At 62.9% G+C, this 15,546-nt stretch overlaps 1 protein-coding gene across 8 annotated transcripts in view; it reads right to left on the bottom strand.

Annotated features, from left to right (window-relative positions):
- KDM4B (lysine demethylase 4B) overlaps window positions 1–15,546 on the bottom strand; it is a 143,082-nt gene that overhangs the window by 16,085 nt on the left and 111,451 nt on the right. For 5 of the 8 annotated variants that reach the window (XM_059062026.2, XM_067032975.1, XM_067032973.1 and 2 more), the window contains exons 11-13: window positions 9,356–9,457; window positions 8,808–9,007; window positions 389–831 (exon numbers count right to left, since the gene is read on the bottom strand). In XM_059062026.2, the coding sequence (XP_058918009.1) occupies window positions 389–831; window positions 8,808–9,007; window positions 9,356–9,457 (745 nt within the window). The remainder of the gene's footprint in view (window positions 1–388; window positions 832–8,807; window positions 9,008–9,355; window positions 9,458–15,546) is intronic. The other 3 variants (XM_059062030.2, XM_067032976.1, XM_067032974.1) reach the window with 1 other exon arrangement.

Here is a 15,546-nt window from a genome sequence, read left to right on the forward strand (position 1 = left end):
CCCCAGTGCCCTCAGTCGGGGGCAAAAGACCCCGGGAAGGGAGCAGCCAACATCCACAGTGGTTTCTTTTCTTTCTTTCTTTCTTTCTTTTTTTTTTTTTTTTAATATTCGTTTGTTTATTTGGCTGTGCCGGGTCCTCGCTGTGGCCCGTGGGATCTAGTTCCCTGACCAGGGATCCAACCCGGTCCCCCTGCATTGGGAGCGCAGAGTCTTAACCACTGGACCGCCAGGGAAGTCTCCCCACGGTGGTTTCTAAGCCACGTACGTGCCGCTGGCCCCCGGGACGGGATCCACAGGGGCCCTCTGGGACGAGCGGGGCCGTGCCCAGCACGTGGGGCAGGGGGACCCCCGGCCCCAGGGACCCTCGCCGGCACCCACTGCCCCCTACCTGCACCTCGCCGGCTCCGCTCTCCTCCTCGGGCCCCGTCAGCTCCATGGGGGCCGCCTGCTCCTTCCAGGTGGGGCCCTTCTGGCCGAAGTGCTCAGAGGCCTGCTGGCAGGACACGCGGCCCTTGTCGCCTGCCGCCGGGCCGGGCCGCGGCAACACGAACAGCATGGGGATGATGGGGCGCGGCTTCACCTCTGGCTCCTCGCTGGGTGCTTCGGGGGGCACCACGTTGAGGGGCGGTGGCGGGGGGTTCTCCTCGGCGGCCTCAGGGCCGGAGGCCAGTGCCGGGATCTCCAGCAGGGGCACCTCCTCGGAGGGGAACTGGGTGGGCGGGGGCGGCGGCAGCTGGGGCATGAGCGGGTGCTGGAGGTGCGGAGGGCCGTAGCTCTTCTTCTTCCGGTCGCTCTTGGCCTTGGCCGGCCGCAGCTTGCCCCTCCCGTCCTCTGTGGGGACAGAAGAGAGATGAGTCAGAGGCGGGGGCCGGGGCACCCCGGGGGCCAGTGGCCAGGCACCCCCTTCGAGCCCCCCAGCCCGAGAGTGCAGCCGGCTGCACCAGTTGAGGGCGCCCTCTGGCCCAGAGAGGCCTTGCCCCAAGGAAGCCAGGCTTCGGGCAGTCGTCACCGCTGCCAGGGCCCCCTGCCAGGCGGCCGAGCCCTGGAGCAGCAGCGCCCTGGCCTCAGAGTCCTGCCACACGCTCAGAGCACCTTCTGCAATGAGCACGGGGTGCCGGGGCAAGCTGTCCAAAAGCAGCTGGGAAGAGACCGGCTCTGAACATCCTTTCTGAGGGGAGCGGGGAGGAGGCGGGATGCATTTTCTTTTCACGTGTCTGAGTTTCCTCTATTTCTACAGTAAACGCACACGGTTTGTGGGATTTTTAAAAAGCAAAACCTTAAACAACGAACCATAAACAAGTGGTTCTACTCGTGTGAAACAGAAGTGCCAGAGGGGCCTGCGGGGCCCGGAAGACGCGAGGGCTGGCGCTGGGAGGTTTCCTGACAGGTGACGGGGTGGGGAGGGAGGTGGGCAGGGAGTGTCTTCAGCAGCAGTTTAACTCAGGACCACAGTGGGCGTGCAGCTCGTCAAATAAACTGGGATGGGCGGTGTGGCTCGAGGGGTCATGGCCCCCAAAGACGCCCACACTGTAGCCCCGGGACCTGTGCACGCGGAGCCTGACATGGCAATGGGGACCCTGCAGATGAGGCTGAGCTGAGGACCCCAAGGCGGACCCCACGCACTAACAGGGATCCTTAAAAGCAGGGGATCCAGCTGGGGCCAGGGGAGCCGTGACTACAGAAGAAGCCAGAGAGATGTTGCACTGCTGGCTGTAAGGATGGAGGATGGGGCCGAGAGCCAGGGATGTGGCGCCTCTAGAAGCTGGAAAAGGCAGGGAATGATTCCCTCCTGGAGCCTCCAGAGGAGCCAGCCCTGCCTGTGCCTGGATTTTAGTCCAGTGGGACCCATGTTGGACTCCTGACCCCTAGAAATGTCGGAGAATGAGACTGTTGCTTTCAGCCACCGGGTCTGTGGTCACACATCACACGGCCACTGGGGATGCATGCGCGGGGTGGGGGGGGCGCTCCACGAGGCCTGCTGTGCTCAGGGCGAGGTGTGCACGGCCTCAGGGACGCCCGCCCGCAAGGACCAGCGGCGCAGAGCACAGCCCTGGGGCCTTCCCTGCCCAGCTGGAGAATGGGCACACGAGCCCAGGCCCTCACTGCCCGTCCCGGGTCCCCACAGGCTCAGGACGTGTCGCATGAGGTGAGGCAGCAGCTGATACCCGGGGACGGACTGGTCATCCTGCTGAGGGTACCCGTGCACCGCCGGTTCCAAAGCGTCACAGTCTGGGTCCCTGGGGGCCGGGAAAGTAAGGACAGCTCGCAGAAAAGCAGCGGTCCCTCTCCCGGCTAAACCTGTTACAGCGTGACACGTGACAGGCTCTGATGGGCCCCGCGGCATCCACCTTGACCTCTTGCTACGAAAAACTGTCCGTGTCTCACCCCCGTCCCTCAGCCAAAGATAACGACACAGGTGGGATGGTGCTCCGGAGAGCAAGGCCATCTCTTAGTCCTTGACCGGCCCTGACCCAGGAAGGGCTCAGGCAAGGGCCCGCCCTCCCTCCCTTCCTCCAGGCAGACCCCCGGCCCTGAGCGCTAGGAGGGAGACGACTCCCCCCTCCCCGCGGCCCCCACTGGGCGAGCCGCAGAGGCTTGAGCCAGCCTGGCCTTCGTGGAGGTGCCCCCCTGGCCGCTGCTCCCTGCAGCCCACAGGGTCCCGAGCAGGCAGCGGAGCTTTTCAAGAGAGGCTCAGAGGAGGGAGCGCTTGCCAGCGCCCCCCATGCCCTCTGGCCCTGAGCCTTCCAAGGGCAGGGGCGCAGTCAGGATCCCTCCTGTGCCTTTGCCCACCTGGAGGAGCCCAGCACGCTCCCCAGGACCCCCCAACTGCCAGCACCCCAGGAACAGTTATCCGGCCAAGGAAAGGAAACGGGCATTCCACAGACAAAGCTGCTTCTCCCCTACAGATGCTGGACTTGGACGGTCCCGGCCGCTAAAGGTCACCTCCCTGTCCCAGGAGACGTGGGAGAGGGGAGATGGGGGGGGCATTGAAAGGTGGGGGGCAGATGGGGGGCGGGGAGAGGTGTGGGGGGAACACTGCTCGTAAGGTTTGGTGACAGCAGCCCAGCCCCAGGAGGTGACCAAGGGCCCAGGAGATCAGGCTCTTTCCTGCCGCTTCTACTGACATATAGAAATGGCGCCGGGGCAGCCCAGAGCCCTGTTCTGACATGGCAGCAGGGACTTCCAGAGAAATGGCTTTGTTCTCTAAGGAAATCCACCATGCCCTCCTCCCTGACGGCGCGGCCACCCGAATGGAAGTCCAACGACGGCCTCCTGGGCCTCAGGTCAGCAGAGCCTGCGAGCTGCCCCGGCTCCAGATGCTGCTGGGGAAGGACACGTCCCCGGCTCCTTCCTCACGGCCACTAGGCCCTGGGAAGCTGATGGGGGCACACCCAGGGGATCCTGTTAGGGGCCAAGCCCAAGGGCACTAGGGACGCTGCGGGGCCCGGACCCTGTCTGTCCTCCCGCCGTGGGGACCGCCGCAGGCCTAGGGCAGGCAGGCCGCACTTGGAAAGCCCCTTGGTCGGCCCGCCTGAAGGAGCCTCGAAATGGAGCTGGAACGGTGGCTCAGACCCGAGCCGGGTCCCTCCCCAGCACGCAGGGCCTCTCACCGCCCCCGGTGTGCAAGGGGGCGCGGAATGGCAGGGACCCCCTCTGCCCCAGCAGGGTTGCTGAGGCCCGTCTGGCGCTTGTTTTTTTGCGGGGAGGCACAGCCAAGAATCCCCCCCACCGCCGATGGATGTTACAGCCGTGCCAGCTTCCGGGGCCCCCATGCCTCCCTCTCCGACCAAAGTTCTCCCAGGGGAGAGCAGGGGGCGCAGGGCTGCTGCCTGGCTTTGGGACCCTGCTCTGCCTGGCCCAGCCAGCCCGCATCCCTCCTGAGCGGAGCCCAGGCCAGGGGACTGTGGCGTGAGTGTCAATGCCCCGGCCAGCCTGCTGCTCACCGCTGGGTGCGGCCGCCCCCGGGGTCTTGTCCTAACGCCTGTCCAGAAAGGCACCCGAGGGAAGGGGAAGTGACCCAGGGCGGCTGCACACCCATCCCCAGCCCTGCCCTGCCCTGCGGGGGACCACGTGCTCCGGGACCAGCCCTCCTGGGCCCCGCCGCCCCTGGCTCCAGGGCTGCGAGAAAGGACCGTGGCTGTGCTTGGCCAGAGCTGGCCAGGGCCAGGCAGGAGGAGGGAGCCCCTGCGGTCCCAGCGAGCCAGGTGGACACGGGCTGCCTTCCCGCTGGGACCAGGCCTTGCCGTGCTGGAGGCTGCTGGTCCTGTCCTGGGCCAGGCCACGGGGCAGCTGCTCTTGCAGACCCCCGGCAGCGGGAGCCGGAAGGACCCGACAGCCAGGAGGGGAAGCAGCCCCCCTCCCCAGGCCAAGGGGCCCGCAGCCAGCCGGGCCCCCTCCTGCCCCTGTAGAGTCCAGGCCCCTCCATCCTGCCCGCCTCCGCCTACTCCAGTCCGGGAGCTTCCTACGTGAGCAGCAGGCACACACCCCGCCGGCGCAAACTGTCCTGGCGCCGGGACGGGACGCCGCCCCTACTCACAGCCCTGAGGGGCGAGAAGCCGGCATTAGAGGAAGGCTAGAGACCACCGTAACACCTTCCACGTGCTCCCTGGGCGCGGCTGCCGTCACCCCCGACCGTGGGCACTTATTTATTTGATGCCTTCAGAGCGATCTTCCTCCAAGGGCTCCAGCGACAGCCCCCAACTGGGGCGCATGGCTCCCCAGCTGTGGCAGCCTCCTTCTGTCCCCCGAAGGGACCCCTTCCTCTCTAGAGGGGCTGGGGTTCCAGGAGACGTCCCAACACCCCAACTCCTCCTTCCTGGGAACCAGGCTCTGGAGTGGCACAGAGACGGGGTGTCTGGGAGAAGGAAGCAGCCGGCCCCGAGCAGAGACACCTCCCTGGGAAGGTCCCCGCTCTGCGTGGGGTCCACAGCCACGTGACCCTGAGCCCACCACAGAGCCCGGAGCCTGCAGCCCCTTTGGAGGAGCCCTGGGGGTCCTGGGCTGAGGCCCTGGAAGGGGGACAGAGTGGCTGCAGATGCCAGGAAGGAGCGCACATATCCTGCAGGGTTTGGTCTACAGCAGCATGTTTTACTCTCAGCGGACACAGAGACCACCCCCCACCCCGCCCCGTTTTGGTTTAACAATCTGCTTAGAAAAGAGAAAACCGGAGAGGAACCGGGCCTTCGCCGTGAGTGAGCCTGAGGCCAGCTCTTGGGATCCCGAGACACCGAAGCACAGTGTCCCTGTGACGGGGCCGGGTCCAAGCAGGAGGTGACGGGGCATGGGGGGGTGCGGCTGTCTCCATAAACAGTCGATGGGTTTGGGCGAAGGTTCATTTTAACTCAATTCAGTTAATGAAAAGAGAACCATTTTTCCTTTGCTAAGCAGCTGGGTAAACGGTGCGTCTACTCTCGCTGGCTGCCCTGCACCCAGCCTCAGGCCGGCGGCCCCTTGCGCCTGCTCGAGAGGGAGGAGAGATGCCCGTGGTCGCAAGGCATCCTTCCCACCCTTCCCAGGAGGGGTCCCACTAAAACCCTTGTCTCTCGGGACCATCTGAACTCGTCGGCCCAGGAGACCCCACCCTGGCTGGCCACCGACGGGCTGACTCCACTCCTAGAAAAAGTCGCTTCGGGCTGAAGCCAAGACCCTCGGGACGGCGTCCTCCCACAGGCCCCGAGCGGGGTGTGCGTCCTCTCCTTTTACCCTCCAACATCCCCACTGGCCTGCCGAGGCGGCGTCCAGGGCCTGGGTCCCCAAATTTCAACCTGGACTCTTTATTTCCACCTGCTTTTTCTCCCACTTACCCCGCCCCCGTGAGAGCACCGATGCCCCCTGGCAACTTTGCAAGGTGCCACCTGGGGTGGCCCGGGTGCAAAGCCCAGCCTGCTCCTGCCCCGCCCCACGCAGCCCGCCCTGGGGGCAGGGCTGTCACCACCCCAGTCTTCGCCAGTCACACCAGGGACACCCGCCGAGTCTCCCAACCTCTTGGGCCAGAACCCCAACCTAGCCGTGTCAACCACTGTCCTAACCTCCCTACAGCTCAGCTCCATGGCCCCCGGAGTCAGATGCAAACGCCTCACCTGTTGATGGGACTCGGGGGCCCCGGATCCCGGAGCCCACGGCAGAGGGTCCATCATTCACCCACCACGGCCCACGCTCCGACTCGCCCCACGGAACTGGGGCCCGGAGCACTCGCGACACAGGCACAGAGCCGGAAGGACCACGCGCCCCTCCCAGCTGCAGACCACCTGCTCCGAGGGAGCCCCTCTTGGTTTTGGCACGTTTACTCTGTTACAGGCTAAACCGCGTCCCCCAGATTCCTATGTGGAAGTCCCAACCGCGGGGCCTCAGAATGCAGCCGCGTTTGGAAATAGTCATTGCTGATGTCATGAGTTAATAAGATGAGGTCATTAGGGTGGGCCCTCATCCAATGCGGCCGGTGTCCTTCTGAAAGGCAAAATGCAGACAGACTGGCACACAGGGAGAGGCCGTGTGAGCCTGAAGGGGGCCGTTTACGAGCCAAGGAGGGAAGCCTGGACAGACCCTCCCCCTCGCGGTCTCAGAAGGAACCAGCCTCGCCCACACCCTGACCTCGGACTTCCGGCCTCCAGACCGAGAGACAATGAACCTCGGTTCCTGAAGCCGTGTCGGGTGCTTTGTCACACGGCAGCCCCAGCAGACTCGGATGCTTCCCTAAACAGTCCAGTGTCTGCCTGGCGTGTTTTCTGAACTTTAAGTTTTGTTTTTTGTTTTTTTTTTTTGCAGTACGCGGGCCTCTCATTGTTGTGGCCTCTCCCATTGCAGAGCACAGGCTCCGGACGTGCAGGCGCAGCGGCCGTGGCTCACGGGCCCGGCTGCTCCGCGGCACGTGGGATCTTCCCGGACCGGGGCACGAACCCGTGCCCCCTGCATCGGCAGGCGGACTCTCAACCACTGCGCCACCAGGGAAGCCCCTGAACTTTAAGTAAACGGGACACGGGGCGTGGGTGCCAGTGTGACAATTGGGGCTGCATGTGAGGGTCGCCCCGGGGAAGAGGCAGTGGCCTTCACTGCAGCCCAGGACAGTGTCCTTGCTCCTGCCTGCAAGCCGCTGGCCGGTCACGTAGCCCTGACCTCTCCTGACCCCTCTTCCTCGGGCCTTGTTCCCTGCGGTTGCATCGAAATCAACATCCCCCAAGGCCGCTGGCCAGCACCTGTGCAGGGAGTCCCCCTAACACGTGCAGCCCCGTGTATGTTACGGCTCCTCCTTGTCTTTCAAAAATGTCTCTTAATTTTCTCCATAAAGGTCTTTTATTCTCTGTTAGATCTGTTCCAGCCTGCATCACCCTCTGGATGATTTCATTACAGGTAGGCTTTTCTTCAAAACCATGTGTTCTGTGAACGCCCAAGTGTGACAGGTGTGGTGCGGCTCCGTGTGTCCGGCCCGTTCCTGGCAACTCCGCTGGCTCCCTGCGTCACCAGGCCTCCGCCTCTGGGTCCACACTTCCACGGGGCGATCGTGCCTGCGCGCAGACTGTGCCGACGCACACCCCCTCCCCGCCCCCGGCCGCCCGTGTCTTGCCTCCCCGGACTGTCCAGACCCTCCCGTGTGGAGTGGGCTGTTTCGTGATGCCCACCAGGCAAGCGGCATGCCAGGCTGTCGGGGACAGGCCAGCATGCAATTTACCCAGGAAACTTTCCAATCTTCCCTGCCTCCAGCTCCTGGGGCCCCCCCCCCCGCAGGGACACTCCCCCTTCCAGCCCGTGGGAACAGCAGGGGCATGCGCCCGCCCCTCCCGGTGCCTGGTGGACGGTCACCTCGAACGCCACATCATCTGTGACACCGGCCACGAGCGCCCCGGGGAGGGCCTGACCCCAAGCCCGGCAGAGCTGTGCTGGCTCACCTGCTCCAAGACACAATCCCACAGAGGAACCCTCCAGCGACCTATATGGCCTGTGATGGGGGCCTGAGGCACTGCCGCCTGGCAATCTGCCACCAGCCCCCCAGCCCCGCCTGGCCCCTCCTTTACACCTTGGGGGCAGCTGCTAGGTGCAAACGTGTGAGCAGCTGAAGCTGCAAATTAGGCAAATGAGACCAGCCGTGGAAAAGAAAAAGGAGACCATAAAACATGGGAGTGGGGAATGTTCAGACGCTCACGGAGTGATATTCCACGACTAACGAACGGGCCCCGGGCAGCGTAAAGGGTACGGTTCTGAGACACACCCACCATGGTGTCCAGATACATTTTTTTGTTGTTCAACGCCAGCCTGCAGGTGGGGCATCCCCACTGCAGGCACGTCCAGCATCTGGCTGCAAACAGCAGGCCATCCCCTTTCCCAAATCAGCAGAGAACACCTCTGTTACAGACTCATTGCCTGTGTCCCCCTAAGTTCATGCTGAACCCCACCCCTCAGTGGGCTGGTTGGGAGGTGACTGGGTCATGAGGGTGGGGCCCTGGCTAAGGATCAGTGACCTTAGAGGCCAGAGGGCTCACTGGCTCTCTCTTCCCCCTGAGGACACAGCGACAGAGGGTCACATGCAAACCGGGAGGTGGGCCCTCGCCAGCACCAGGCCACACTGGCACCCTGATCTCCCAGCCTCCAGCACCGAGGAATAAAGCCCGCTGTTTCAAGCTGTCCACCTGTGGATTCTGCTTCAGCAGCTGGATGGACTGGGACAGCCTCTCTTCAGTTTCTGGGAGAAGAGGGGCTTTTCACAGCACTCCCAGAAGGCACATTTTTAGAAAACGCCCTCCCTGCCCACACGGCACATGGATCGATTCTGAAAGTGCGGGGCCTGGCCAGCACAGGCGCCAAGCAGGACTGACCTTCGGAGCCCTCGGCCTCCCGGCCCTGCGGCAGCGGCTGGGATTCCTCCTCCTCCTCCTCGGGGTCGGCCTCGGGTGTGGCCTCCTCCTTCATGCCGCCACTGGCCTCCTCCAAGAGGGCCGTCCCAGCTGCCCCCTCACCAGGAGACTTGGGGTCGTCTGGCTTGGACTTCTTGGGCTGGCTCCGCTTCCGGTGAGACCTGGAGAGGGAAGCTCATCAGACGGGAGGCGAAACAACAGAGGGGAGAAGCCCTGGGCTGCGCACCCTGTCCAGCGGACAGAGCCCCCCGGGAGGCCCGGGGAAGCGGGGGCCCTGGGTGGGGTTGGCTCCTGGGGACAGGGGCGGTGGAGGGAGAGAGGCCTGGGGGAGGTGGGGGACGGCAAGGGGGGTGTCAAGCGCGTGCCGATGGCAGCTGGAGATGGGATGGCGGGACGGACGGGCTCCAGGAGCCTCTGTGTGGTGGGGCGGGAGACACGGGGAGCGTGGGCTCAGATGGAAACAGCAGCTCGTGGAAAATGCCTGCGCGACAGACAAAAGGTGCACTTACGACAGCCCCGGCCTCCTGGTCTGCTCTTTCTTCCTCTCTAGACTTGGTTTCCTCTCCTCCTCAGTCTTTTTCCAGTGTCTGTTTTCTTTCAGACTAATTTGTCTAGAACGTAAACGTCAGGGGGTTTTTCTCTAGGACTCGTGTTAACTCCCTAGACGCCGCAGGGCCTCGCGGGGCCCCGGGCTCTCCCTGCATCCTCTCCACCTGCAGGAGCTCCGAGCCCAGAGCCCGCGGCGGCCCCTTCTCTAAGCTGCGCCCCGGCCCCCCTCACCTCCTGCCCACGCCGGCCTCCAGGGCGGGGCCCCGGGCTCAGGGGCTGCGACAGTCCCCGGACGGGATGGAGGGCGGTCCTCGGGCCCCAAGTGAGAATCCCAGCTGAGGCTGAGCTGTGGCTTCTTAGTGAAAACGAGGGGGAATTGGGGTTAAAAAGGAAGAAAGGAAAGCGACAAAGGGAGGGGGGGCTGCAGGTTAGTGGCCAGGACACCCCTGCCGGGTCCTGGGGGGACGTCCTTGCCAGTTCCTGGAAACTTTCCAGGGAGGGGACAGTGCAGCTTTGAGACCTCAGGAGGTGTGTGACCGGCCCGGGAGCCGATGCGGGGGCCAGGGCAGTGGAGAGGCTCAGCCTTGGGCAGGGGACACCAGGACAGCCACAGGCTCCGGGTCTCACAGCCGAGGGGTTGTTTTGGAGAGAGCTGTTGGCGCTGGCCACGGCTTCCCTCCCCCAGGGAGCTCTCCATGTGGCCCCAGCGGGGTCAGACACCAAGACCTTATAGGAGACCCTACAGGGTCCCTGGCAGCCGCACCTCCAAGGACCAAGCGCTTACCAAGGGAAAGCAGGGCTGTCTGACTGGGGACGGGTGGGCAGGGAGGCCCCGAGGGCTCCAGATGCCAGGACCCCCATCTCCTCCCGGGGGCGTCTGTAGCAGGACGCTGGGGCCTCACGGCTTCCTTGCTGCCTCCCTGCCCGATGCTGCTGACCCCTGGGGTGCCTCCTTCTAACTGTCCCCTAACGCTAACCGCTAACCACTGCTGCCGGTCCCTTGCTGCTCAGCTGCCTAACTCGAGGGCCCCTGGCTCTGTGCCCTGAGCCCAGGCAATGCCTGGCACACGACAAGCCCTACTTGATGTCTGCAGCATGAACCACCCTGATGACCAAAGGTGGAAAGCAGGGAGCATTCCGGGGAGGGCGCATCATGGGCAGAGGCATGGCATCACACACAGCATGGCGTGCAAGGGCGCACTGCGAGGGGGAGGGGTGCAGGAGGACAGGCGGGCGGGGACAGGGCGGGGGAGTCGGCAACAGATGGGGGCGGGAGGGGCATGAAAGACTCAGGCCTCCCCGGGTACACTCTCCACACCGAGCGAGTTTGGGAAATGCCAGGTGCAGCCCCGACGCGGACACAGGCGGGAAGCTCCAGGCTTTTCCCCAGCTGTCATCCAGAGGCTTCTCTCGGGGTCTGGGAATGCTGCAGGGCCGGATGCCCACAAGCGAACCCCCATGCTGGCCCCAGCACCCAGCAGAGGGGCACCCTCCTACCGCCAACTCACCTGGCCTCGGTTTCCTGCAGCTGTCCCGCTCCTCACCCCCTCTCCGGCCCTCCCCCACCCCCACCCCCACCAGCCCGGAACTGGCCCGGAGGCCACTTCTGCCCCTGCCTGCCTCAGGGTCCCCAGAGAGCCCAGGCCTTCCTCGGCCCCCGACACACCAGTGGGCTCAGAGCTCTGCCCCCAGCACCAAACCCCCAGCAGCCACCGGGCTGCACTAATGCAGGGATCCCCAGCCCCACCCCCCCGAACGGGTGGAACTAGGTGCAGAGACGTAGGCGAAGGGACAGGCCCTACTGCAGAGGGGAAAGAGAGGTGAACGTCGGCAGGCAAAGGAGAATCTGTTTTGTGAGAACATAAGCTGGGAAATAACACCGGGGGAATCTGGGGTTGACTTGCTGACAGCTGTGGGGAGCTGTGCGCACACCCTAATCGCAGTCTGGCCGTAACAGCATCCCCTGGGTCCACTCCCCAGATGCGATGCCTTCCCCTCTTTTAGCCATTTCTTCTTTTTTTTTTTTTTTTTTTTTGTGCTACGCGGGCCTCTCACTGTTGTGGCCTCTCCCGTTGCGGAGCACAGGCTCCGGACGCACAGGCTCAACGGCCATGGCTCACGGACCCAGCCGCTCCGCTCCACTGCATGTGGGATCTTCCTGGACCGGGGCACGAACCCGTGTCCCCTGCATCGGCAGGCGGATTCTCAACCACTGCGCCACCAGGGAAGCCCAGCCATTTCTTCTTGTACTGACTTCCATGTGTCTCCTCACGCTGCTGCTGTTTTTTGGTTCTGGCTTCTCTGCTGAGTTGCCAGCACAGACACTTAGGCTGTGGCCATCCTGCCCACCTCAGCCCCTCCTGGATTCTCTCCCATTTTGGTTGTGGTGAGATTCTATATTACATTTTTCTGATCCTGTAAATATAGTTCATCCCTGAGCAACAGAGATGCCCGCACTGCATTCTTTGCTCGCTCCTTCTGGAGTCAGTAACCGGCCCCCTCTCTTAGACGCTTAGCTTTCCTGGTTATCTCCAAGATCTTGGCGTGGCCTCCTAGGCAGGGTTCATATGCTCCTCAATGACACCCCGAGGCCCTCCTCTTATCTTGAGACTGCCTTGGACTCTCCTGAGTTGGATCTGGTTTCCTTGATCCCATGTCTTCCTTGGTTGATGCCCTCGTTTAGCTGGAGCACATCCTCCAGCAGCTTTCTCAGAAAGGAGGGGGAACCTGGGACTTTGCTTGTCTAAAAAGATCTTTATTCCCTTCCCACACGAAGTTGGTAATTTGGCTGGGTATTTCTGGGCTTAAATGATTGCTCTCCTGACCTTTAAGACCCTTGTCCTTTGTCTATTAGCTTGTAGCATCATGATCGCCAAGTCCAGGGCTGTTTGGGCCCTGTTGACCTGTTTGTTTGTTCCAGAGGCTTTGCGATCTTCTGTTTAACCTGAGTTGTGAAAAGTCTGCATTCTAGATTTCCTCAAGCTGGCTCCCAACCCACCTCTCACATTTCTTTGCTCTCTTTAAAAATTATTATTATTTTTTTTAGTTGTGTTGGGTCTTCATTGCTGTGCATGGGCTCCCTCTAGTTGCAGCAAGTGGGGGCCACTTGTCGCCACAGTGCACGGGCCTCTCTCACCGCGGTGGCCCCCCCTTGTTGTGGAACACAGGCTCCAGGCATGTGGATCTCAGCAGTTGTGGCTTGCAGGCTCCAGGGCACAGGCTCAGTAGTTGTGGCACACAACAAGGCACAGCCTCAACAGTTGTGGCTCAGCTGTTCCACGGCATGTGGGATCCTCCCGGACCAGGGAACGAACACTTGCCCCCTGCATTGGCAGGCAGACTTCCAACCACTGTGCCACCAGGGAAGTCTTTTGCTCCCTTTTAAATGTCCCAGAGCCATCTCTTTCCTAAAAGCCTTTATGTTTATACAGCAGGTTCTTCCATAAATGCCAAGTCACCTGCCCTCTCGGAGAAGTTAGTTTTCTTCTGCTCACTGCATGGCCTCTCCTGTGGGGTCCCGCTTTTCTTTTTTTTGTTTGAGACTCTTTCACATTGAGTTTCCTCAGGGGTTTAGGGACCACTGGCTGTGATGTACAAGGGACTAAGATGTTTGCTGGTAGCTGTGTGTGAGCAGGGCTCCTAGAAGGGGAGCGGGCAGGTGGGAGCCCTGTCCCTTCACAGGGGACCCCTGATATCACACGTGTGGCTTTGTTCTGTTGAGCCACTCTGACCCGGCCCTGCGGTTGGGGATATGTGAGGCTGGCGGGTCCGATCTCCCCAGCAGTAGGGCCAGCGCCTTCTGCTGGCGGATGAGGCAGAGGAGGAAGCCCTGAGCTCAGCGATGCCTCCAGCACACCACGGTCCCCGCCCCAGCAGGCGCCATGCCTGAGTCCCGGGCCTTGTGGCGTGAACCAGCCCGCTCCCCGTCTGCAGGTCCACGGACTCGAGTTTTCTCTGTGCTGCAAAGTCAGGTGTCACTTGCCCCTCTTGTCCTTCCTTCAGAGTCTGCCGGTGCTGCTCGTCCCCTCTCCTCCTCCCTGTCCCTCCTTTACAGTCGTCGTTTTCATGGCGTTTCAGAGGAGGGTGGACACAAACGTGCACTTTACCTGCCAGGCTTAGCGGGATGTCACTTGGCGAAAATGATAAGAATCAAGTATTGGTACCGAGTCCAAATCCCTACACTGATATTTCCAAGGTGGGAGCAGGTGTCCTTGGACCTCAGGTGGCAGGAGAGGCAGAGTGAGGGGGCTCACTGAGGGGCCCAGGGCACACAGCCCCTTGGGCACCCCAAGGCGGCTGTTGCCCAGAACTTCTGACTCCCCAGGGAGGACTTGGGGCTTCCTGGCCAGGAGTCGCAGCCCCTTCCTCCAGCGTTCCCTGACCCGCGGCGAGTAGGTGTGGCGTTCAGTGGGTTTTCTGGTGAAGGCGCAGGGACAACGAGCTCCAGGGGCCGCAGGGGCTGGCAGGCCCCGTGGTCATGGCCCCTTCTGAGCGGACAGGAGCTGCACTGGGGGAAAGGGCTCAGGAGCGCGGCAGGGTCAGCGTGGCCGCTGACCACCTCCAGTGGGTCGGAGGTGCAGTCGTGTACAGCCTGGCCAGGGCATCAGGCACAGGGGGAGAGGGGAGACCAGACTGGCTCCTCACGGGTCTGGGGGTAGCAGAGGGGGCAGGGATGTGTTCCCTGGCTCCTTGTTTCCATGGTGACCGAGGATGGGAGGTGGAGAGGCGGTGGGCGGGAGCTGCCAGGCTGGGCAAGCGGGGCTAGCGGGCTCTAGCCTCCCGCGTGGGCAGCTGGAGGTCCCGCCAGGGGAGCGGGAAGGGACGGGGTAGGGGGGTCCCGTGGGTCCGGAGGGGAGCACGCTTCCCCTCCCCCACTTCCCTCCAGGCCCGGCTGCTCAGACGCTCTGCACAGAGTGCGTGTGAGTGTCCAGCAGAGTGCACACCTGCTGGAACACGTGGGCGACGCGGAGCATTCCTTGAAGCTCTCCTTGAAAATAATCAGGAGCCGAGAAGAAAACACAGTCTGCGTATGGAGGAAGGCCGCTCAGGCGGGCAGGAGCGGGGGAGGGGAGCAAGGCGAAGACGCCAGCTGGGCAGGGGTCCCACCTGGCGGCAATGGCGAGGGGGCCACACAGCACGGACAAGAAGGTCACAGGTTACGTGACCCCCGCACGGGGCGGGGTCAGTTCACCTGACAAGATTTAGGCGTGGAAGGTAAATCCACGGGAGGGCATCCTTTTCTCCCAAAGGAGCCGACATCTGGGGCGGGGTGCAGGGGGCTGTCGGGAAGGCTGGGCCCTCGAGGGGCGGGGTCCTGGCTGAGCCCGTCTGAGTGAGGACCAAGGAACGGATGCAGCATCCCAGAGAAGGCAAGGCTGCACAGGGATGGGGGCGTGGGAGGGTGCCGACAGCAGGCAAACGAGGAGCCCACCCCAATGCCAAGCCCTCGGGAAGGGACACTGGGAGATGTCTGGGGACATCTGTGGTCGTCTCACTGGGGGGCTGCTCCTGGCATCAAGTGGGTGGGGGTGGGGATGCTGCTCAACCCCCCACAGTGCCTGGCACAGCTGCCCACAGAGGATGCCAGCAGTGCCGAGGGGAGACCCTGGTCTAGGGACAGAGCCAGATTTGCTCTCATCCCCTATCCGGCAGGAGTCAAGGATGCTCGGGTGGTGCCGCCCCTCCCCCCAAACCAACTCTCTTAACAAGGGGAGGCTGAGGGGAGCCGGCAGCCCTGGAGACAAGGCACAGCTGGGCGAGGACAGGGTGGCCACGTGGCCAGGAGAGGAAGTCACAGGGGACTCCTGAGGGCCACTGCCACCGGGGGTGGGAAGGGGGCAGCGGCCTCCAGCTTGGCACTGGGCCTCCAAATGTGAGTCCCCAATCAGCCTCTTAAGAGAAAGCCCCCCAACCAATGACTTTTTAAAAAGGTGGGGGAAAAAATAAAAATAAAATAAAATAAAAATGAAAAGGTGGGGGAATCAGCCTTATTTTACATACTAAAGGCTTTAAAGAGAATTGCATCCTTGGGAACACGACTTAATTTGTTATTCAGTCCCAGGTCGGCACACAGGGAGGGGCGGTGGGAGAGAGGGACGTTCCAGAAAGGACAGTGTGCTGTGCAACATGACGAGGGGACAGGGAGGGGGCA

Source organism: Kogia breviceps, chromosome 4 (assembly GCF_026419965.1).
Source record: "Kogia breviceps isolate mKogBre1 chromosome 4, mKogBre1 haplotype 1, whole genome shotgun sequence".
Classification (NCBI taxonomy): Eukaryota; Metazoa; Chordata; class Mammalia; order Artiodactyla; family Physeteridae; genus Kogia; species Kogia breviceps.